Source organism: Mobula hypostoma, chromosome 6 (genome assembly GCF_963921235.1).
Source record: "Mobula hypostoma chromosome 6, sMobHyp1.1, whole genome shotgun sequence".
Classification (NCBI taxonomy): Eukaryota; Metazoa; Chordata; class Chondrichthyes; order Myliobatiformes; family Myliobatidae; genus Mobula; species Mobula hypostoma.
The window spans coordinates 181,523,287-181,549,059 of record NC_086102.1 but is presented as its reverse complement, the minus strand read 5'-3'; the positions used below and the strand labels follow the sequence as shown (position 1 = coordinate 181,549,059).

Below are 25,773 nucleotides of genomic sequence, written 5' to 3'. Positions count from 1 at the left end.
CACGTACAAAATAGCAGTAAAACACAGTCACCAAAAAGGGGCAGATGCGGGGAAAGGAGAGGATGTGGTAAGGAGGGCAGAGTGGGATTGTTGAGTGAGGAAATCAGGAGAGGAGAGGAGGGTGGAGGGAGTGGATTTGGAGAAGGTTGCAAAGACAGAGAATCGATAAGGATTGATGGAAAGTGTCAACTTTTGTGTGGACATCTGAACTGTGTGGTGGCTGGTTGTAGAGTTGCTTGGGGTAGGACTGTCAATCAAACAGGTCAGGAGGGCTTGATGGCAATAACTGCGGGAGTCGAGTACTAATTAAGAATATTTAAAGAAGATGTCTTTGGGAAATGAAAATGGATACCTTAGATTCCCAAGGAACGTCCCAGGGCAGGTTAAATCTTTAAATTATAACCATAGCAGGGCTGTCACTTTTAGGTAAACCTGAACTGCTTTGGCGTTCTTCACCTTTCATGGTCTTCATCATTGCCGAACAATTTTGTGTAAAAGCAAGCCTTACGCACCATCTTTTGTCCATGCGTGCCAGCAACCCCCAGGAGTACTTGTGTATACAACCATAGCTAGGGACTTTTGCATAGTACTGTATTTGTCAATGTGGACTGAAGTGCGAGTTTGTAAATCTGGCAGGAGCAAAGTTTGTTGGGAATCGTGAGGGGGAACATTACAGAAGTTGTCTGGGGCAGGTGGCAGGGGAAAGTCATGGGCAGAGGGTGGAGCGGGGCAGACACACACAGCCCTGAGACACCAGGCAAGGTCATTTGAATCCAAAAAATTGGTTTCTTGATCATTGATAATCTCTCTGGTGCTTCCAGCTCCCTCCCCTTTCTCTTCCCCCTTTCTCAGCCACGATTCCCCTTTCCCTGCCCCTTCCCACTCTCAGTCCACAATAGAGACCCATATCAGAATCAGGTTTATCATCATTCACACGTCATGAAATTTGTTTTTTGTTACGACAACAGTACAGTGCAATACATAAAAGTTACTACAGTTCTGTGCAAAAGTCTTAGGCACCCTAGCTCTCTCTCTCTCTCATACTCTATAATATATATATACATACACACACACACACACTTAAGACTTTTGCACATTACTGTACTTCCAGTGTATGAAGTCATAACACATCCAGTTGCATTCAGCAATATATATTTTTTTTAAATAACTCAGTCATGAGACGACACAAGACATTATGCACTGTGCTGGAATGTCCATGCCCATAAACTTTTAAATGTTGCATCCTTTTGACATCCAGCTAATTTCTATCTGGTACTGGCATTTGGCTGACTGGAAAGCTGTGGCATCATTTGTGTTACACTGTTATTGGCATAGCTGGTACCCAACAATAACTTTGTATATTGGCAGCCAAAAAAAAATCTTATCTGAACATCTCTTTTTCAGTAAAGCAATATCATGTTTTTGGTTGTTTTCAAAAAAACTATGACAATAAAGGGCATATTATGAATATAGCTTTTTATTGTGCATAAAAAAACCCACAAAAGCAATGGTTACAATTTACTAATGTACTAAAATAAATATAGAGAAAGAAAACAAGTAACATAGAAATTTGAGGCTGTAAGTTTTTAAACTAGAAGCAGATATCTGATCTGTGGGTTCTTTGCATTGAATATTGTAGATGAATATTGTAGGTATTAAAAAGAAATTTCAAAGAAATTAACAAAATTGTAGTAATTATGAGCAACAGCTCCACCAATAATATTATTATAATGTTGCAAAAGTAGAAGATTCCTACACAGCACTCCAGGTGCTTCAGCAACATTTATAGTGGTTTGTACAGAAATAGATAAAAGCTCATCAACAAATCCTAAAAACAACTGCATGGACTAATATAAAATTTAGCAATATGCCATTGGTGGATTAAAAAATGTATTGTGATGCGTCACTCCATGAATTTGAATACTGAAAACTGATTAAGCATATGACTATGAAGAATTTATATATATATATATATATATATATTGGAAATTATTATGACCCATAAGAGAAAGAAGCAAAATCAAAGTTGGTGCCTGAAATAAAACTATTTTGAAACTTCATCCCTTGAGATGTGTAAAGCCTTCTTTTTTTAATCACCATCGTCATCATCATCATAGCATCTGTTTCTCTTGATTTGTTCTTCAACTGAAAGGGGCAGTGACTCTTTACCTAAAAGGCTAGTACTGGACAGCTGTTCCGTTTTGTGCCCTGAATGAAGAATATTATGAGGCAGTTTATTACCGGGTTCAACTTCTGAATCTGAAAGATCACATAAAGCATATTCCTTTTGGTTGCTAATACATCCCACTGCTCTAGAATCTATCAAACTTGAGTCAAGGAAATTGTCTTCTCCTGAATTATGATCAGCAGATGAGAAACAACATTCAGCATCATTTGATTTATTCTGCTTGCCGTAAAGATCCTCCTCTGAGAAATTTGTATTTTTCTCTTCAGTTTGTTTTACTGGAGTCAAAAAACTCTCACCAAATGGGTCAATGGATAAACTGGCAGGTTTGGCATCTTCTTCAGAACCAGTTACCACCTGTTTCCAATCAAAGTCTGATAAAGAAACATCAGACTGTTCGATTGGCTCTGCTGAGGTGTTCCCATCTAATTTTTCAGTAAAGAATTTGTTGTGAGGTTGTGTTGGGTCTTTTACCAGATCCTGATCTTGGAGGAAAGTTTTTGAAGAATCATGATTTGTGCAATCAAATTGCAATAGATCAACAGATTCCAAGTCCCCATTATTATTGTTATTGGAATTAAAATCTTCAAGACAATTATCACTTTCCTCCCTGCTGACAGCCATTGTCGCTTCAGATTCAACCAGCTTTCCTTTGTGTTCTTTCAGATGCTCATCTCCAACTTCATTAAGCACATCACTTCTTCCATTTACACATTCTTCACCCTTTTCATCATCATTCAATTCCATTTCCTTATTCTCTTCACCACTCTCTTCATTCTGTACCTCATCATCTATTTTCCCAGTATTATCAGAGTTAGAAGGATCGTCATGCAAGGCGCTTTCTGCTTGTTCCACAGTTTGGGTTTGTGGTTGCGGAGTGTTCACAGATGGTTTCTCTGAAGTATTTGCTTTGGAATTCAAGGTTGATTGGTTGGCACCTTCTGGAGGCCACTTTGGTTTTGTCACCTTCACTTCCTCTTCAATATTGAAAGTTTTCTTATTTCCATCAGTGGAAGGGGGCCAGTTAATATTTAACTTATTTCTTTCTGCTGCTGCTTTTATTTGATCTGGTGAACTTTTCAGTTCTTCCTCCCTGTCCTTGCTCAGTTGTCCGACATCATCTGCGTCAGTGAACTGGTCGACCTTCTTGCTCAGGGCTTTCTGGTTTCTCAGCATCTCTGCTGTGGATGGATCACTGGCAGTTTTATTGCTTGGGGAATTTTTATTAGCAGCAAAGCTACTTTGACTGCTACTTGCACGGCCTCCTTTGTAGGGTGTGTGTCCAAAACCTTCATCATAGTTGCCTTTGGATTTGAAAAGCTGCTTAAAATGAGGTTTGCAGTATATCTGTCCATGGAGAGATGCATAATTTCCAAGACTAGTGTGAAATAAAAAGAAATAATTTAAATTCAACATCCTAAAGACATTTATTAGCAGATTTACTGTCATGAAGTAATCTTCAGTTAAATAAACTGTTCTTTTATGTATATTAAACCCCCGTGTTTGCTTAATGCCAAAGATTCAAAAACTATACTCTTTCTACTTAACTCAAGTTTCAGTTAATTAATATAAACTGAGCAATTTTTTGTGAAGTTGGAAGAAACTTGCCTATATACTTTGGTGTATCTTGGTTCTCAAAGAGTGCACTGTCAAATATTTATCTCATATATAAGACCACGAGTCCATAAGATATAGGAGCAGAATTAGGCCATTTGCCCCATCAAGTCTACCCCACCATTTCATCATGGCAGATCCAATTTCCCTCTCAGCCTCAATCTCCTGCCTTCACCCCGTATTCCTTCGTGGCGTGACTAATCATGAATCTATCAATCTCTGCCTTAAATATACATAAAGACTTGGCCTCCACATCTACCCCTGGCAAAGAATTCCACAGATTCACCATTCTCTGACTAAAGAAATTTCTCCTCATCTCCATTCTAAAAAGATGCCCTTCTATTCTGACACCGTTTCATCTGGTCTTAGACACTCCTACCATAGGGAACATCTTATCCACATCCACTCTATCAAGGCCTTTCATTATTCGATAGGCTCCAGTCAGGTCACACCTCATACTTCTGAATTCTAGTAAGTACAGGCCAGAGCCATCAAACACTCTTCATATGACAAGCCATTGCATCCTGGAATCATTTTTGTAAACCTCAGTTGAACCCTCTCCAGTTTCAACACATTGTTTCTAAGGTAAGGGGCCCAAATCTGCTCACAATACTCCAAGGGAGGTCTCACCAGTGCTTTATAAAGTTTCAATAGTTCATCCTTGCTTTTACTTCCTAGTCTTCTTGAAATGAACGCTAAATTCGCATTTGCCTTCCACACCATGGATTTAACCTGCAAATTAACCTGTAGGGAATTCTGCACAAGGCCTCCCAAGCACCTTTGCTATTCAGTTTTTTTGAATTTTCTTTCCATGTAGAAAATAGTCAACCCTTTCATTTCTTCTACCAGAGCGCATGGCCATACATTTCCCAACATTGTTTTCCATCTGCCACTTCTTTGCTCAATCTCCTAATCTGTCTAAATCCTTCAATCTCCTAATCTGTCTATGTCTAACTATCTGCCCTTCCACTTATCTTCATACTGTGTGCAAACTTTGCAAAAAAGCATCGGTTCCATCATCCAAATCATTAACATGTAACATAAAACGAATCAGTCCCGACACAGACCCCTGTGGAACACCACTAGCCACCAGCAGACAGCCAGAATAGGCTCCCTTTATTCCCACTCTTTGCCCTCTTCCAATCAGCTACTGCTTTATCCATACTAGAATCTTTCCTGTAATACCGTGGGCTCATAGCTTGTTAAGTAGCCTCATGAGTGGCACTTTGTCAAAGGCCTTCTGAAAATCCAAGTACACAACAGCAACTGAATCTCCTTTGTCTTTCCTGCTTGTTATTTCTTCAAAGAATTCCAGCAGATTTGTTAGAGAAGATTTTCCCTTGAGGAAACCATGCTGACTATGGACTATTTTATTATGTGCCACCAAGTACCCTGAGACCTCATCCTTATTAATTGACTCCAACATCTTCCCAACCACTGAGGTCTGACTAACTGGCCAATAGTTTCTTTTCTTCTGTCTCTCTCCCTTCTTGTAGAGTGGAGTGTCATTTATAATTTTCCAGTCTTCCAGAACCATTCCAGAATCTAGTGATTCTTGAAAGATCATGACTAATACCTCCACAATCTCTTCAGCCACCTCTTTCAGAACCCTGGGATGTACACCATCTGGTCCAGGTGACCTATCTACTTTCAGACCTTTCAGTTTCCCAATAACTTTCGTTCTAGTAATGGTAACTTCACACACTTCATTACCCCTATCACGTGGAACTTCCACCATATTGTTAGTGCCTTTCACAGTGAAGATAAAAGCAAAATACATATTCAGTTTATACGCCATTTCCTTGTCCCCATTACTACCTCTTAAGCATAATTTTCTAATGTCTGATATCCACTCTCAACTCTCTCTTAAACTGTATTTATCTGAAGAAACTTGTGGTATCCTCTAATATTATTGGCTGGCTTATTTGTGTATTCCACTATTACTGTCTTAATGGCTTTTTTTTTTAAAGTCTGTCCCGAGCCTTGTGGTGCTTATGCCGGTTTCTGTGGCGTGAAGCAACTGAGACAACGAGACCCCCCCCCCCGGATAGGATGCCAGTCTATTGCGAGTTAACCCCCAGCATTTGCCGGTACCCATTTTCAGCTGGGTGGACTGGAGAAGTGTGTGGTTAAATGCCTTGCTCAAAGACACAACACGCTGCCTTGGCCGAGACTCGAACCCACGACCTTCAGATCGTGAGCCCAACGCCCTAACCATCTGGCCACGCGCCACACTAATGGCTTTTTAGTTGCCTTCTTTTTGGTGTTTAAAAGCTTCCCAATCCTCTTACTTCCCAATCATTCCTGCTCTATTATGTGCCCTCTCTTTGATTTTTATGTTGGCTTTCACTTCTCTTGTTAGCCACGGTTATGTCACCTTTCCTTTAGAATACCTCTTCCTCTTTGGGATGTATATATCCTGTGCTTTCCAAATTGCTTCCAGAAATTGCAACCATTGCTGCTCTGCCATCATCCCTGCCAGTGTTCTTTTCCAATCAGTTCTGGCCAACTCCTCTCTCATGCCTCTGTAATTCCCTTTGCTCCATTGTAATACAGATACATCGAACTTTAGCTTCTGCTTCTCATAGCTGAGCACCTCGTAGGCTCAACCATGAGTTGTTCTAAAAAGCTATCTCGCAGACATTCTAGAAATTCCCTCTCTTGAAATCCAGCACCAATATGATTTTCCCAATCTACCTGCATATTGAAACCCCCCATGACTATTGCAGCTTTGCCCTTTTGGCATGTATTTCGTATCTCTCACTGTAATTTGTTGACCACATCCTTTCTGGTGTTTGGGGGTCTGTGTACAACTTCCAACATGGTCTTTTCAGCCTTGCAGTACCTTCGCTCTATTCACAATAATACAACACCTTCCAACCCTGTGTCACCTCTTTCTAATGTAGTTATTGAAATGCTAATACAGAAATGTAATATTTAACATATTACAAATAAAAATTATGAAATCAGTATGATACAGTTTAGAAATATATTTATCGGTAAGGATCCTACCTTAATTTATTGTTACAATGATGGCAGCGGAAACAGGCCTTATGAAAGATTTGTTTGTCTGCAGTCAGACATTCCATGGGATACACTATCTTTCGGCAGACTGTGCAGGTCTCCTTCGTAAGAACCTGTATTTTCTAAGGTAACAATAATGTTAGAAATCTGCTTTCATTTCTTTCACATGCTGTATTAATATTTGGGTAGGTTAGTATATAACTGCATTCATTAGACAAGAATTGTTACAGCAAAAACAAACTGGAAAAATATTTTAAACAGTAAAATATGGATTTTCCCCTTATTTGTTTGAAATAATGTATTTACTTTTAAAGTCCAATAATGAAATTTTATTAGATTAGAATGAAAAACTTCAACACCCAATTCTTACCATATTTTACTCATAATTGGAATTACAATCTAATAACTGTTACTTTTAAAGCATTGACCAGCTCTCCAAAATATTTTTCAGCATTAGCAAGTAACATTTACATTTGAAAAGAAGGTAACTTTAGTATTTCAGCATTCACACGAGTGAGGATTGTAGTATTACAATCAATAGGTTTGTGAATACCATAGAGACTATTTGCTAGACGAGAGTGGCTGGTGAGCCTTGGTTAGAACCGCTCACAGCAACCTGCAGAAGAGACACCAAGCAGTACTAATCACTGCCCGACAAAGAAGGGAAGCAATAGCAGTGGCTCCGCTTCCAGATGCAGCAGAGTTTTCAGTTTCTTATTGTAGATGTCTATGTCACTCAACCTGGATTCAGCAGCCACCTACAAACACGCAACAGAACTACACAATTCTGTCATCGTCGGACATGACAGACAACCAGTCAAGTGGATTGTAATTCTTCAATTTCCGGTTGCACAGAGAGCGAAGGAATGCAAAGTCTTCGAGGTGTATTTGGACATTAGTCCAAAGACACAGTACTTGTCAGCCATTCTCACACGTGCAAACTCTTCAGCCTGACACTCCTAGTTGCTGGTGCATATCCCCAACACTTGGAGGAACAAGTCAATGCTTAGCTTAAACTATGAAAATTTAAACAAGCTTCAGCATACATCAGTGTAGAGTGCACCTCATTTTAATATAGCTCTGGGTGAAAGAGGTGGTGGGAAATAGCATTGGAAGATTTGGTTGTGTGCATTTTGAGTATGACTCATTCATTTATTGTTAAGTCCTGTGAATTATCATGCAATTCTGAAAACCTGCTAAGACTTTGGGATTTTGTAAATACCATCAATAATATAGATCTCCACGGTAAGTAAATGTAAAGCAGAAAAAGTTTGTGATTATAAGTATTTAGAGATAGTGAAAAATAAGTTTTACATCTAGCACCGTACGTATCTGAAGCACTTTACAGCCTGAAGTACTTTGGAAATGTAGTAGAATAAGTTCATACAACATTTCAGCCCATTTAGTTGATGTTAGTTCCTTGTAGATGAGTCTATGAAACACCATTGTCTTGAGCAACACACACACAAAATGCCGGAGTAACTCAGTAGGTCAGGCAGCATCTATGGAAATGAATAAGCAGTCGACATTTTGGGCTGAGACCCTTCTTCGGGCCTGAGAAGGAAGGGGGAAGAAGCCAGGATGAAAAGGTGGGTGGAGGGGAAAGAGGCTAGCTGGAGGGTGATAGGTGAAGACAGGTGGGTGGGAAAGGCCAAGGACAGGAGAAAAAATCTGATAGGAGAGAGCATGGACAATAGGAGAAAGGGAAGGAAGAGTGGAGATACGGATAAGTAATAGGCAGGTCAGAAGAAGTAAAAGGCCAGAGTTGGGAAGTGGGAGGGGGTATTTATTCACCTGAGGGTGAAATTGATATTCATGCCAACAGGTTGGAGGGTACCCAGATGGAATATTATGTGTTGCTCCTGTTCTTTCCTCATATTCTTGTCACCCTGCAAATTATTTATCCTCAGGTGGTGACTGATATGGTTTGATTTGGAAAGACTGGTTGATACAGTTTCTCCCACCCTTGCAGCCAGTTATTTCCAAGCCATAACCATACATTGCTTTTTTTTTTAAAATACATTCTCATATCTCCCATGAGGTTTTTGAGTAAAGAGTTATGTGTTCCTCACGGGAAGCTTTGCCCAATACAAGAGCATAATGGGAATGCATATCATTTTCCGTCTAACAAAATTTTAAAACTATCCCTGACATTTCCACTGAGAAATATAAATTACATCTAATCTGTTCTCGTTTTGGATAGTTAGTTTTATATTTATGCTTCTGACAACTACAATCCAGTTGAATAACCTTCTTAGTTTTTTATTGCCCATCAATGTCGAAATTCCATCATACTTTCTCTTAACCATGAATACAATGACCTTGCTCTTTTCTTCCATGTACCTGTCTTTCAGGTCTAATTCATTATGTTTTCATTCATTTTTATTGATTAGATTTTGCTCACCATTCAAGTGGATTTTACAAACCTCCCCGTTATGAAAAGGTGCAACCTCAAACTGCGGCACTGATAATAATATATTCCAATACAAAATGTCTAGTGTTTTGATCAGTAGCCCCAGTAGTCTTGTCACAATCAGTGAGTAGATTAAATGCCAATGTCAATAACTGGAATATTACTACATTCAAATTATCAAAACTCCTCACATAAAACATGAAATGAACATACACAACCAAGAAATTTTTCAATGTTCAGAACCATATTTCCAAGTCCTAGATACGAGAACTCCAAAACACAATAACGTAACATTTTAAGATAAAAATTGGAGCTGATGCACATAGCGTAAAGATCTTTCTCTTATGCTAATCTCCATATTTCCTTTTATCTCAATTCTTTTGAATAAAATTCTTATTGTATGTATAAGAACATAAGAAGTAGGAACAGGAGTCGGCCAACTGGCCTGTCGAACCTTCTCCACTATTCAATCAGATCATGGCTGATCCAACCATGGACTAAGGTCCACCTACCTTCCTTTTGCCCATATCCCTTAATTTCCTTAAGATGCAAGAACCTATCTCTGACCCAAGTTTATTTAAGTGAGTTAACCTGTACTGCTTTGCTGGGCAATGAATTCCACAGGCTCTCTACTCCCAGGGAGAAACACTTCTCTGTTCTAAATCCCCTCATCTCCAGAATCAGACTGGTGAATTTTCCCTGCATAATATATCTTCCCTCAGATAAGGAGGAATGAATTGGGGCAGGGGACATGATTTCAGATTTCTAGATCATAGGGGCCACTGCTGGGGAAGGTCTGATCTGTGCAAAAAGGATGGGTTACATTTGATCCTGAGGGGGACCAACATCCTTGTGGGCAGATTTGCTGGAGCCGTTGGGGAAGGTTTAAACCAATTTGTCGAGGAGACTGGAATCAGATTCATAGGGCTGAGGATGGGGCAGTTGGTATACAAGCAGGTGTAGTGTGTAGGGAGACTGCGAGGAAGTCTTCAAAGAGAGTCTTAGATGGGTACATGGAGCTTAGGAAAATAGAAGGCTATGCCTTAGGAAAATTCTTGGAAGCTTCTAGAGTAGGTTACATGGTCAGCACAACATTGTGGGCCGAAGGGCCTGTAATGTGCTGTAAATTTCTATGTTCTATTTTATATGATATGAAGATAGGTGGCGAGGCAGGTAGTGGTGAGGAAGCAGGGAGTCTGCAGAAGGACATGGATAGATTGTGGCCTATCATCTAGAAGAAACAGCGAGAAATTGTATGGAAATGTCATCACATTAGAATTCATCTCTTACTCACAGACTTCAGCCTCACTATCTCAAGGGTAATTATGAATGGACATGAAATATTGACTTCGATAATGCAGTGAATAAATAAAAATTATAAAAATGTTGGTCATTAACATACGCCAGCTTATTTGCCATTTGCTACCAACAATGCTTGATTTATTTGATTTACCTTCTTTTAAATGTTCTTTGTTACTAAAATAGAATATTGCACTGCTAACCTTGAAATCTCCATTGACCCATTGCATTTTTGCGTGTGCTCCATATTTTCAAGATCCTTCAGTCTAATTTTAAGGTCATATCATCTTATTCTGTATTCCCCACCAGAGGGTATTGATTCTCTATTTCTACCTTAACAAATTCCATCATAATTTTAAACACTATAGGCTTTCTAAATTTAAGATCAAACAAACTATATATTCATAATTCAGCCTTTAATCTCTGCTATTCTGATGGATATATACTCCTATCCAAAACTATATACCTTATTAGAGGGATATATTCAAAATGGCTTCCAAATGACCAAGCCTTTGTATTTTCTGCTGAAAATTGTTACTCACATAAACAATATCTTCTGAGATAAAAATAATGCTTTGCAATTTGTTCATGTATTAGGTTTGGAATCAGATACTCTGATCAGTTTGGAATTATTTTTCCGCAGTGCTAACCACTGGACATCCATTGAGATTGGAAATTGCTGCGTGCAATACATTAATGTAATACTGCCTACTTTTAACCCGCCATGCCATTCCCAACCCTGCTTAATGCACTCCATATTTTTCTATCTTTAGGAGTACCAGCTTTGGAGAAATTGTGTCACACCTTCCCTTTCATCATTGTGTGTGCACTGGTCACACTAGAACTGAATTACTCAGGGACCTCTCGGTGGGCAAGCGTTTCCGAGGCTGTGACCGTAACTCCCTGACCTTTAACATAGCCATAGACAAGGAGAGGAGCAGGCACTGTGGGGAAGTATTTAATAGTGGGAGGGCTAATTATGATGGCATTAGGCTGCGACTTGGGAGCGTAAATTGGGGACAGATGTTCCCAAGGAAATGCACAGCTGAAATATGGAAGTAGTTCAGGAAATATTTGTATGGAGTTCAGGATAGGAAAGGGATGGTAGGGTAAAGGAACCATGGTTAACAAGAGGAAGTAGAATATTTAGTCAAAAGGCAGGGGAAAAAAGCATACTTATGGTTTAGGGAAAAAAAAATCACACAGGGTTTCTTGAGAGTTATTAGATAGTCATGAGGAGCTTAAGAAGGGATTTAGGAGAGTTAGAAGGGGGCATGAGAAGGCCTTGGCCTGTAGGATTACAGGAAACCCCAAGGCATCCTACATAGATGTGTTAAACAGAAGGATGACTAGAGAGAGCACATGCCCGCTAAGGGATAAAGGGAGAAATGTGTCTGAAGTTGGAGGAGGTAGGAGAGGTCCTTAATGAATACTTTGTTCAGTGTTCATCAGGAAAAGAATCAGAATATCAGAATCAGATACAGGTTCAGTATCACTAGCATACATCATGAAATTTGTTATTTTGCAGCAGCAAAACATACTATAAATTACAGTACAAGGTGTGTGTGTGTGTATATATATATATACACACACATATATACACACACACACACATTTATTTATTTAAATTAAATTAAACAAGTAGTGCAAAAAAGGGGAATTGTACTTGCGACCCAAGTCTGCCATCTGAAGTTTGTCAATTTTGAGTAACAATAGTTTCTATAAATGCATTAAAATTATGCTGTAGTAGTCCTAAGCAACAATATTTGATGGTTCCCATTGGAGCTGTATGCAAAATGTTGCCACATAATGACGCCATCTTACGGGAACAGGGACTTTGCTGAATGAGATGTTAGCACATAGAGGGAAAAGTGTGATTAAGGAAGAGGTAATCTTGGGAATCAAAGTTGTGGTGAAAACACCAATAATTTTAGATATACAGATGACACTGTGTTAATTGCAAGTACGGAGGAAGAACTACAAAACTTAATTGATATAGTTGCTGAAGAAAGTGCAAAAATGGGTCTATCAAAATTGCAAAAAGACAGAATATATGGTGATATCCAAAAAGAAGGAGAATCCTATCTGCAGGCTGAAAATAAATGGGGAACACATAAAACAAGTACAGAACCTTTGCTACTTAGAAAGCTGGGTGACATCAGATGGCAGGTGCGACATGGACATCAAAAGAAGAATAGGGATGGCAAAAGACACCTTTACGAGAATGAAGAGTATACTGACCAATGCTAAACTAAGCAAGACAACCCGCCTCAGAGTACTGAAATGCTACGTTTATCCAGTTATGTTATATGGCTCAGAATGTTGGACAATATCTAGTAACGTGAAGAAACGAATTGAAGCAGCAGAGATGTGGTTTTTGAGGAGGATGCAAAGAATATCATGGACGAAATGAATATCTAACGAGGATGTCATGAATAGAGCAAGCACAAAAAGAGAAATAATGTATGAGATTATGAAAAGGCAACATAACTTCATTGGACATGTGATTACGAAAGAGGAGTTAGAATGCACGGTAATTATGGGAAAAATTGAAGGGAAGAAAAGAAGAGGAAGGCAAAGACAAATGATGACAGAGACAGCAGCCAGAGAACTGGAAATGAATACCAATGAATTGATCCACTTGACCCGAAACAGGAGCGTGTGGGCCATGGCAGTCAAAGAAACTGGGCATGGCACCTGATGCTGATGATGATGAAAGTTGGAGCTTCAGGAAAACAAAAGGATATACAAGTCACTGGGGCCAGGCAGGATATACCCCAGGTTACTATGAAAAGTGAGGGAAGAGATTGCTGGGATGTTGCCAATAATGGTTGCATCCTCCCTTACCACAGTAGTAGTAGCAGAACATTGGAGGATGGCAAAAGTTGTTCTGCTTCTCTCGAAGGGCAATAGGGGAAATCCTGGGAATTATAGACCAGTGAGTCTTACCTCAGTTGTGGGCAAACTAATGGAGGGGATTCTTAAGGACAGAACTTTAGAGGATTTGGAGAAGCATAGTCTTATTACAAATAGTCAGCATGGCTTTGTGAGGGACAGGTCACAACTCATTAGCCTGACTGACTTTGTCGAGGAAGAAAAGTTTGAAGTGATATACCTTGGAAAACGGATCTGGAAGGCAGAGTGTTGGGTTAATGGCAGAATTCCTATTCAGTCTAGAGGAAGAGGGAGTTTTTATGGCTCAAGGCTACAGAAGGACCCCAGAAACCAGGACAATCACACTTCTCGCTGCTGTCATCAGGAAGAAGGTACAGGAGCTTTAGGACCCATGCTGCCAGGTTCAGGAACAGTTATTACCCATCAACCACCAGGTTCATGGACCAATGGGGTTAACTTCACTTGCCCCATCACTGAACTGTTCCCACAACCTATGGACTCACTTTCAAGGACTCTTCATATCACGTTCTTGATATTTATTGCTTATTTATTTATTATCATCATCTTGTGTTTGCACAGTTTTTTGTCTTTTGCACATTGGTTGTTTGTCTTGTTGAGTTTGGTCTTTTATTGATTGTATTGTGTTTCTTGGATTTATGTGTATTCTAGCTGGGTTGTATGTAGTGATATATCTGTACTTTGATAAAAAAAAACTTACTTTGAATTTTGATTTTTCAAAATTGTCGCAGAATTTGTTAGGATAATTAAGAAAGAGTATGATTTTCATTAGGGGATTTTGTTCAAGAGTTGGGATGGAATATTTCAGCTCTATAAATCTCTGCTTAGACTGCATTTCTGAATGTGCTTTATTCCTCACATGGAAACACACAGTGAAATGCATCGTTTATAGCAAAGACTAACGCAGTCGGTGGATGAACTGGGGCCAGCCTCAAGTGTCGCCATGCTTCCAGTGCTGACGAACCTCCCCCTCGACTTACTAACCCTAACCTGTACATCTTTGAAATACGTGAGGTAACCAGAGCAGCCAGAAGAAGCTCACGTGGTAACGGGAAATACGTACAAACTCCTCACAGACAGAGGCAGGCATTGAACCCTGATTGACCATCACTGGCACTCTAAAGTACTGTGGTAACCGCTATGCTGCCCTGCCACCCTTATCCAATAACAAACAACGTGCAATTTCTAGTTGGAACATCCAAGGATGGAAGTGACATTAAGGCAGGACATACAGTGTAGTCCGAGTAGAACACAAAAATTACAAATGAAGATGTTGGCAAGCCAATCGCAAATATTACTTAACATTGAAAACATGATGTAACGTAATTTACAAAAATCCAAATGGGAATACTCTATAAATAGGAAGCACCAGACAGAAAATGTTGAGTGTACAGATTTAACACTACCAGTATATAAATCGTTAAAAGGCAATTGGTGGAAAATAAGAATAATCAATAAAAGATAATGGTAATGTGTGCTTCACCAGAAGAGTTATATAATATATCCAGGAAAACAGTAAGTTCCTCATTTCTCTTCACTGGGAATGGATAGATGCCTAGCACAGTAGCATAGTAGTTAGCACAACATTTTACAGTACAGGCGAGCTGGATTCAATTCCCACCACTGTCTACAAAGAGTTTGTACATTCTCCCCATGACATTGTGAGTTTGTTCCAGTCTTCTCCCACAGTCCAAAGATGTACTGCTTAGTAGGTTAATCAGTCATTGTGAATCGTCCCATGAATAGACTGTTAAAGTGGGAGATTGCAGGGCAGTGCAGCTCGAAGGGCCAGAAAGTCCTATTCCATGCTGTATATCAATAAAATAAAATAAAACGTAACACAGGGAAGTGATGATCAGATTCTTGCTCGACCTTACCATTAGGTATTTTTGATTCCTGCCAATCAGAATTTTTCCAAGAACGACATTTTATATACTTACTTCTCTTCCAGCACTGTCTGCAACCCTGATCCTTATTTGCACTGTTTTACTATCAATAGCGATTCATTCATCAGATTTATTCATACCCTCACACACTTTGCCTTTTTGGCTCCATCTTGCTTTCAAAACTTATCCTAAAATTTCCTCCTCAATCATACTTTCCAGTCTCATTATTTTCCTTCTTGTTCAGCGCACACTTTATTTTTCACTGCTCTGGAAACACTCTGTGAAGTATTTATTCTGCAAGATTTTGGTATACAAAAACACAAGCTATTGAATTTGCTATGCAGAAGTGATTAATTAGCTTATATGGGAATATATAGCCTGTTTGCATGTGACGGTGGCCACACCCCGCTGAGACAGGGACATGCCTGGCCTAGCATGTGAAGTCAGCTCGGCTGGACTGGGCCATTGAGATCTACAGTGAGATCCAACATCCAGGAAGGCAGAACTGTAATGCGCCATGGTGAGCGAAGAGCATGGCAAGGAACAGAAGATGTCACGGTCATCCACTGCAACCAAGTAAGACCCCAGTTTGTGACGTTTGATCGTACCACTGGACCCGGACTTCTGAGATCAAGAGAGTGGAACTGCCCTAAGGCAACAGCTTTTCCACTTTAAAAACTCTCCCGGCACAGGTTTCCTGTCATCAGTGGACAATCAGCACTATAAACGATTTCATTATTAACTAAATATCAATGGTAATACCCATTTTAGATCAGTGTTAGTATTTGTGTCCACATTAGAAAGGTGAAGAATATAACAGAGCACAGCAAATCAGTTAAGATATAATGAGTATAAATGCCATTAGAATCTTGATCTGTAATACTCTGAGGATTAGTGTTGATGCTTTCTAAGTTTTATCTCCACACTCTCATGCAGTTTACCAGTCAAAGCCATATGTTCATGAAGTACATCTTCTTGCCACGTGGTTTCACTGGTGTCTGAGATTTCGTAACCAAGACTCCTGAATACACGTTCACTTTCCTGCCACGTGTTTTGGAAATTCTTCAGCAGCTCTTCAGGAGTTTTATCAATTGCTAAGTCTAAAGCCTGCCCAGAAATGACATCTTCATAGGTTGGTGGAGCATGCCTGGAGTCAATACCCGGAAACACTTCAGAGTGTTGAATGCTAGCTCTTGCGCTGATTGCCTCCGTTTCAAAGCCATCCACATGTGCAAACTGCTTAGTAACTGCTTCAGGATACAACATGGATTGTGTTGACTTCATTTCATCTCTGACTTTATGAGAATGTTGAGATTTTTTCAGAGGTTTTCTGTCCCTTGAGGACTGTTTCATGGGAATAGGTATTTGTCCGGAAATTTCAAACATCGGCTTAACAGATTTTATATCGAACTTTGGGATTTCTTCCAAATCTTTTATTTTTCCAAAATAATCATCTTTATTCTCATTTCCCATTTTTTCAGTGAACGTGACCTGTTCCTCGTGAAAATAATTTGTTTGATCGGGCATTTCAAATTGATGAACAAATTCTGCAAGATCCACTCGTGGCATTTTAACTTGCTGTTTTCTGGTGGCAGATTCATTCTCCTCTGCGTCACAGCCCAGACGTTCTGAAATGTCTGTGGGTTCTTTACGCACATAAACCTTGTTTTCCTCTGACCTTCTAGCTTCTTCAAGCATTTCCGTTACAGGAGATCCAGATTTAAGTAATATTTCTGAAACAGGTGTGTCAATCTTTAACTGGCGCCGAAGTGTTGCTGGTGATAGGACAATTTCTGACCTCTTCTCTGTTTTCTGAGCAAATGTAGGCTGTACAAGTTGTGGAATTCCCTGTGATAGTTTTGCAGTAGTATCTTTAAGTTTGACAAGCTGGTCGTAGCGCCTGCCCCTTGTCGGAGAAGATGATGTTGAAGAGGTGCGGATTCTGAATGTTGGCATATCTGAGTCGCGCATTGATAGTGGAGGTGTATGTGTTTCTTCCCTTTGGATGGGGGATGGAGTGCCGTATGTTTTCTGAGAAGGTGGAGGAGAGGGAGCAGTTCTTAGAGGTGATTCTGTGCGTCTAGCTGTGGACTCAATAGTGATGAAAGACGGGGATGGTGACGCCATTCTTATTGCTGGAGATTGGGCTCTCTGTTCTGCAAGTCTACCTTCATTCACTTGTCCCCTTTTACTTTCACATGTTTGCTCTTCTAGACTGTCTTTCGCCTGCTTTTCTAATTTGCAAGAGCCAATACTTATCTTGGATATCTTTTGTGAAGGCGAGGCAGAACGAGACATTTCACTTTCCAGTTTTAAACCAGAAATAGATATCAATGCTTTCTGAATTAATTCATCAAAATATGCAAGCTTAAGTAATGCTTTCTTTTTAATCTGCGTTAGCTCCTTTTTTATATTTTGTAAATTCTTCCCATTGATATCTTTCATGGTGAATTCATGGCCATCAATAAGCCAAGTTGGAACCCTTTCTAAAAAGCTTTTCATAACATTTAAATCCATATTATCATTATCTCTTTCAAATTGAATTACTCTGAATAAAATGTTTTGCAGTTCCTCGCGCTTTTGGTAACTATCACTGATTTCTTCATAATACTTCGCAGCTCTTTTATCAAATTCCTTTCCAAACGTTGCCGTTTCTCTGCTTTCTTTGTTCTCCTGTTTTACCTCCTCGGTGTGAGCAGGGACCAGCCCGTGCTTGTAACTTGCATTTACTGCATTAGAAATTTGTTCCTTTGCCCGTAAGGTGCTGTATTTAGTTTCAACTTGATTTTCTCCGAGTGTCCTTTCCCTCCAATCAAGCTGTTTTTCTACATGTGCTTGTATGCCCAAAGGGCTTCGGTGAACTGCATGACTTGCTAAGTCACCTTTCTGTCGCACTTGTTCTCCTTGAAACTTTTTAACTGGTTCTTCTTGAGTTTTAGCGTGACGTTGCTTCTCTTTTTCATTCTTTGCTTCTTTACATCTGGCGTCACCCATCTTCTTGTTCTGAATTTTTGGAGTTTCTGCTAAACGAGCTCTGTATGACTGCTGATTATTCTGTTGCCCCTCTCTTTTATTTTTCACCTGATCGTCTGTCAAGTTAGTTGTAAGTGTTTTTGAAAATGCCGTCCTTTCAATGTTCCAGTCTCTCTGTTCAGTTACTGAGCAACTATACTTATCCTGAACACTGAAGTCCAGTTGCTGGTTTTCTGCCACGCCAACACAATCATTTTGTTCTTGTTGAAGCTGTTGCTTAGTAGCAACCTTCCTTTGACTTATATTTTCTTCTGCTTTTAAATGTTGCTTTTTCTCCATTTTGTATGGCAATGCATTGTCTTTCTTTTCCTGCATTTTTTGAACACCTTTAGGAAGCTGGATAGTTTTAACCCTAAATTTTGGCTCAGATGTTGACTGAGATTTCAGATTACCAGCTTGTGCTTGTGCCTTCCTGTGCGCCTCCTTGTGTTGTTCAATATCTTTCACTGAATCTTTAAGTGCATTTAAAGTTGCTTCCTTATTAATTGCTAGATCTGCAGAATTGCTTAAGATATGATGCAGCTGTTCGGAAGCTGACAACAGTGTTGACTGGGAGGAAGAAGCAGAGGTAACTGTTTTTGTGGATGTCCTATCCACAGGAGGCTCTTTTAATGTTGGAGGAAAGAACTGTCTCTCAAAGGGACCTCCTGGTTTTGGATGAGGAGACTGTCCCTCAGCAGTGGTACTGCCTGATTTTAGATGAATGGACTGTCCCTTGGCAGTGGGACCCCCTACTTTTGGATGAGGAGGATGCCCCTCAGCAATAGGGCCTCCTCGTTTTGGATGGATTGGACTGCCCTTAGCAGTCGGGTCTCCTGTTTTTGGTTGAGGGGCATGTCCTTCAGCAGTAAGACCACCTGGCTTTGAGTGACTGACATGTCTCTCAGTAGTAGTCACATTTGCTGTTTCTATTAACTGAAAAACTGTGGAATTCAAGTGATGGTCAGCTGCTGATGCTGCAGTCGACAAAACTGGAGGCTTTACATTTTCGGGTCCTGGCCTTGCTGAGAGATTTGACTCTTCTGTTGCTACCTTTCCTGTATTTACAGGCCAAGTCACGTTAACTGCTTTATTTTTTTCTATTTCTTCTCTCTCTCTTCGGTATTTTTCTTCAGCTATCATTAAAGGAGTTTTAAATTTCCTGACAGTAGGTTTAGATTGTGGCTTTACAACTTCTGTTTTAGGTGAAGGAGCTGGTGGTACAAAAACTCTTTTGCTAGCAGAAGGAGATTTTGGTTCATTTGGTGTTAAAATGGATGCTGCTTTCTTGTTAATTTGCTCTTGTGGCTGGAGATATCCAAGGTGTGGCATTTTTGATGTTGACTCCAACTTCAATGCCTTGTTAAAATATCTCCTTTGTTCCGAAGGAGATTGAGGGCAAGAGGCTGGAGGCGGTAGTAAGTTCAAGTCAGACTGTAATGATGATGGAGGAAGGTGTCCTGTGATTAAGGATACCTGTGCAAGAGTTCTAGTGGGACTAACAGGAGGAGGGGTTGGAGGATGGAGAGGAGAAAGAGGAAGTTCTGCTTCATACACCTCTGGTTTCATTTGGACGACAGGTGGTGGTGGGAGAGGAAACATTTGACCATCATCTTCTACAGGTGGAGGAGGAGGAGGAGGGGGAAGAGGTGGTTCGGGACAAGAATATGGTGGAGTTGAAAACTGAACATCTGGCACGGCTTTCTTCCCCTTTTTCACATGGCTTGATACTTCCCTTCTCGCTTTGTCAATTTTACTGCCCATGCCATTTGAAACTATTCTTGACTTTTCAAATAAAGATGTTCCAGATTTGACCATCGGTACAAGTTCTTTATTTATTCCCTGACTAAGGCTGTGAGTTTTATGCAAGTCATTAATGTTTATAATTTCATTTTTAGCTTCTACTTCATTTTCTGCGGTTGAGTGCAATGACAAAGTCTGAATGTTTTGACTTGACCTCTGTGCACTTTGCTGAGTGATATTAGTGCTCTGATTGGTTGAACAGGTCACCACTTGTCCAACAACTGTATCTGATCCTGCACAAATTTCAGTATTTGACATACCAGTAAATTCAGAATTTTTTGGCAACTGGGAGGTTTTCTGAAATTTCGTTGAGACTGAAACAAACTGTTTAGGTGTTTTTCTGTCAACTGAAGAGTAAAATTCTTTACTGTCAACTGTAGATTTGTTTCTGGTCACATTTACTTTTTGAGAACCAATATGTTCAGAGGAATTTGTGGTTGCATACACATCTGAGATTGTTCTTCTGCTTTTCTTAACAAATTCATTTTGATGTTGTTCATCAGGTACTGAAATGGTTTGTGCTTTCTCTCTTGGATAACTTTTCACTGGATGATCTATTCTTGTATTAACATTTTGCATTCTCACAGGTTGTTTCATGTTCTGCTTTGCCTGTATTCCCTTATCAGTGTGCTTAGTAATATTGATATTATTTTGCTCTTGAGCTGCTAAACGTGATTTTATGCAGGCCAGTGTATCTTCTTTATCCTCAATATTTTTTGCTGCATACATGTGTTTCTGGCCTTCATGTCGCACTACATTGTTATTTGGACTTCCTGCTGATGTACTGGCATGAAGTTGTGGCCAATCTGGTAGTTTTTGGATTGTAGCTTTCACACTTTCTTTTCTGCCCAACTGATGTGGGAATGCTATCTTTTCAGAACTTTCTTCCAGCGCACTTGCTGTTGTGGTTTGAAAGTCACCTTTCGTTATGACTTCTTTTTCAATGTGCTTCATTTTACTTTGAGCCTCTTCCAAAGAAATGAAATCATTGCACACCACATCTTCCTCATTTCCTTTGACTCTACTAATTAATGACTTCTGTGATGAATCTAGGGAGCCTTTAATCTCCTCTGGAAAACCAGCAAACTTTTTGACATATGTTTTATGACATTTTACATCTTCAAGAGATTTGAGAGTTGCTGATAAGTTGCCCCATACAACTGGTTCCTTTTCTACAAGTATGGGTTGATTAGTGGCTTGATTGAGTGAATCCAAAGCTGCCTGTAAATTTCCAGGTATAATTTCTTCTTTTTCTATGTTGGGAGATATATTTTGCTTTTCTGTGGTAAAAGCCAACATTGCACCTTGGACATTTCCAGATAAAATCTCAGACTCTGCAACTGTCCGTTCAATTTGCACTTGTTGCATCTGAAGCATTTTTTTGGCGGCCTCAACATCACCATGAATTATTTCCTTGGGTTCCTCTTGAACTGCAACATTTTCATCAGTCTCCAGCTGAAGGAGTTTAAGATAGTCTAATGCCCCTGATTCAATGCATGTTGTATAGAACTGAACAGTTCCTTTTTCTATGTCATTTAGTTTAACTTTCTGAGACAGTTCACTGCTCTGAGATGTATTTATAAGCTTACTAATTGTCCCTTGTACATCTCCTTTAATGTCTTCACCTTGGTGGACTTTAGTGTAATCTGTCCTGTTGAGAAGAGAATAAACTGTCATTCTGATGTCCCCCTTTTCACTCTCTTGAATTAGAATTCCCTTCTTTGCAGTGGTGTCTTGATTTAAAAGCTTGTCGATTACTTGCTGAATATTACAACCAATTATTTCTTCTTTATTTACATCAATATCTGTTGCTCTCTTCAAAAGCTGTGCTGTTGTCAAATGGATGTTGCCTTTTTCATCATGGTCAACAGTAATTCCCTTCACTGGAGGCTCTCTCTTGGATAATAATTTCATCATGATATGTTGCAGATCTCCCTTGACAATTTGTTCTTTTTGTATCTCTGGGGAGGTTTGATTCAAAAGTTGATATTTAGCCATTTTGACATTTCCAACTTCATTTGCTTCAATAAGGATTCCCCGGGATTGAAGAATTTTGCAATCATAAAGTGATTTAAGGGTCTCCTTAATATTTTTCCCCATTATTTCTGGCTTCTCTACTGGACTTTCATTGAATTGATGCAAAGGTGTAGTTTCAAAAAGCCAGGTTGTGGTTTTAACATCTCCTTGTGGAATATCTTCTTGAAGTATTTTTGTAGACGTTTTATTAACCTCCTGTATGCTGTCCAGTGGCTGCTTTTCAAAAAGCCAAATAGCCTGCTTCACTTCTCCTTTTTGTACATCTTCTCGTTCAACGGTCTTAATCTCCTTATATTCTGAATCTTCACCTTTTATCTCATCAATGGTATGAGTTTCAAAAAGCCAAGTGGCGGTCCTAACATTACCATGTTGAATCTCACTGACACTGACTGTTCTGACGTATTTCTGCTGGGAGTTGGACTCAAATAGCTGGGTACCTGATCTCACATCCCCACCTTGCACATCAGAGATTGTTTTTGGGATTACTTTCTCATCATCTGCAATTTTGTCCAGTGGCTGTGTTTCAAATTTCCAACGTGCAGAAGTTACATCACCTTTTTGAATATCCTCCTGTGTCACAGCTTTGATGATATATACTTCCTCATTTTCCTTAATTAAGTCTAAAGGCTTAGTTTCAAACAACCACCTGGTACCTCGTACATCCCCAGTGATCACTTCCTCTTTCCGAACTGTCGTCACTTCATGGTAACATCCTTCCTTGTCTTTAATAGCATATAACGGCTGGGTTTCAAACAGCAGTGTGTAGTTTTTGACGTCTCCTTTCTCTATTTCATCCATACTAAATTTCTTGCAATGTGTATTTTCTGATGATTCTTCCTTAATCTGATCCAGTGAGAAGGTCTCAAAAATGAAGCGTCCTTTACCAACATTTCCACCCTGAACATCTCTGACTGTGCAAAAATTTTCTTTTTCTTCAGATTTTTCTCTTATCATATCGATTGGATGATTCTCAAAGAGCCAAGTGCATTTAATGACATCACCCTTCTGAATATCTTCTGCTGTCATGGATCTAATTTTCTTCAAAGTTTCTTCTGAACTGGAGTTAATCAAGTCAAGGGGTTTATTTTCAAAGATCCATTTCTTACGAGATACATCCCCTGACTGAATATCTATTTCAGTTATTTGTCTAAATTCTTCCTTCTTTTCTCCTTGGATATTTCCCAGAGGTTCAGTCTCAAATAGAAACCGAGCTAACTGAACATCACTTCCCTGTATCTCTTCCTGCTGAATAGTTTGCATTGTGATAAATGTTTCTGAATGATCTTTTATTGCATCTAAGGGCTGTGTTTCAAATAACCACGTACACGTTTTCACATCGCCTTTCTGGACCTCGCTTACTTCATTTTTAGCATCCACCTTTTCGTAGAGAGCATCCATCGGCTGTGTCTCAAACAGCCATCGGCAAGTTTGTACGTCTCCTCTGATGTCATCAAGCTCTTTGGTAGTGATTTCTTCACATTCTGCGTCGTTGAAATATTTTATGGCATCAAGTGGCTGTGTTTCAAAGAGCCACTTGGCTGTTTTCACATCACCAGATTGTACTTCTTCCTTAGATATCCCCTTGATTATTTGAAACTTCTGAATACTTTCATCAAATTGATCAATAGGAGTCGTCTCAAACATCCATCTGCACGTTCGAACGTCACCCCTCACAATTTCTTCTCTCCTCACAGTTTTAACTTCATGATAGTGTCCAGCACTATCTTGTATGGCATATAGTGGAGTTGTTTCAAATAAAGTTCTATTAGACCGTACAGCACCACTGGTTACACCATCCACTTGAACCTTTTTAGATTCATCAATGTGACTTAAATTCATTGTTTCAAACGCCTGCCTATAATTGCTCACCTCACCTTTTTTGATCGCTTCTAGGTGGATTGATTTTGTACATTTTTCTTTCTCTTCCCCAATCATCTCAAGTGGTTGGGTCTCAAAAACCCAAGTCTGATGTCTCACGTTCCCTTTAACTTCTTCAGAAGCAATCGTATGTTGAAGCTGTTCTATGTCCGGGCTGTCCTTCAAAGCATCCATAGGAACTGTCTCAAACAAATGTTTTGTTGTACGTACATCACCCCCTATTATTTCCTCCATTTCTACTGGCCTTGCATTGTCATTGTCTTTTAGTGAGTCAATTGGCTGGGTTTCAAACATCCGGCATTGTTTGCTCACATCAGCACCAAGAATTTCTTCTTTATAATTGGTCGAAGAATCTGTTTCTACCTGTTCTTTGATGCAGTCCAGTGGATGCGTTTCAAAGAGCCACTTAGCCCTGCTGACACCACCTCGATTAACTTCCTCCCTGGAGATCCCACATACAACCTTTATACTTGAAACATCCTTATTAATCATGTCTAAAGGTTTTGTTTCAAACAGCCAGCGAGCTGTCGTGACATCACCTCTCTCAATCTCCTCTCTTTTAACGGTCTTGATTTCCAGCACGTGACCAGCCTGGTCCCTAATAACATAGAGGGGCTGGGTTTCAAACAACTTCAGCGTTTTCTTCACATTTCCTTTTATTTCTTCAACTTCAGATTTTAACTGCAGGAAGTTATTTTCTTCAACAGAATCCAAGTGCCCAAGTGTGTCAAGGGATTGAGTTTCAAATAAATACCTTGCGGTTTTGACGTCACCGGCGGTAATATCTTTGGTGACAGTAGTCTCTGTGGTCTGATCACTCTCCTGGTACTTCCTATTCATTGAATCTAGCGGCTGTGTTTCAAACAACCAGGTGGCCATGCGAACGTCTCCTCTGGCTAATTCAGGAATCTTGCCGGTGATTTCTGCAGAATCAGGAGGACTTACACCAAGAGTATCGATAGGCTGTGTCTCAAACATCCAGGTTGTGTACTTTACATCACCTCCTGCTATCATTTCTTGCTGGGAAATGCATTTTCCATTGCTTTCATCAGGAGATTCATCCTTGATAGAATCTAAGGGTTGGGTCTCAAACATCCAGCGCATGGACTGCACCTCTCCTTTGAGAATCTCATCCCATTCTAAATACTCTCTCTCCGGGCTCACACATTTCTGAGGGCTGAGACCAGTGTGTTCAAAAACGTATCGGGCCTGCTGCACATCCCCGACCACATTGTTCTCTTTCGTTTCGTTCGTCACAATCTCACTGATCTCTTGAATAAATTCCTTTTCCAGGTTCCTCCTCATCTCAGGGTTAATGTGTTTATACAAACGCTTCAATTCATACAGATTCCGTTGTTTGGCGTACAGGTCCTTGGGAATGACTTGTTTTCTTGAGGAAGGGGATGGTTCGGGATACGGTGACAGATTTATTTCAGGAGGTGTATTGAGCAACTCGGGCGGAGGGGGAGGGAATTCTTCCATGCTCCCACGGTTACTGGAACTGGCAGAAAATGAAGCAACTGCGCTATCTATTTCTCTCAATGTTGCAACTTCGGTAATCTTGCCCACTGCTGCAGAAATGTTGGATGTGGAGACAAGATGAGGCCACTCCATATCTTGGAAGTTAAGTTCTGCCTTTATGGAAAAGTCAATAAGCAGGTTGAACTATGCAGGGTATTCTGTCGCTGATATCCAACATGCTGCTTGGA

At 39.8% G+C, this 25,773-nt stretch overlaps 1 protein-coding gene across 5 annotated transcripts in view; it reads right to left on the bottom strand.

Moving 5' to 3' along the window:
• Nucleotides 1-3,429: 3,429 nt before the first annotated feature.
• The window catches only part of xirp2b (xin actin binding repeat containing 2b), a 177,884-nt gene continuing 155,540 nt past the window's right edge, over nucleotides 3,430-25,773 (bottom strand). For all 5 annotated transcript variants that reach the window (XM_063052356.1, XM_063052355.1, XM_063052358.1 and 2 more), the window contains 3 exons: nucleotides 16,276-25,699; nucleotides 6,812-6,945; nucleotides 3,430-3,563 (listed from right to left, as the gene is read on the bottom strand). In XM_063052356.1, coding sequence (XP_062908426.1) covers nucleotides 6,851-6,945; nucleotides 16,276-25,699 — 9,519 coding nt within the window. In that variant the 3' untranslated portion in view covers nucleotides 3,430-3,563; nucleotides 6,812-6,850. The remainder of the gene's footprint in view (nucleotides 3,564-6,811; nucleotides 6,946-16,275; nucleotides 25,700-25,773) is intronic.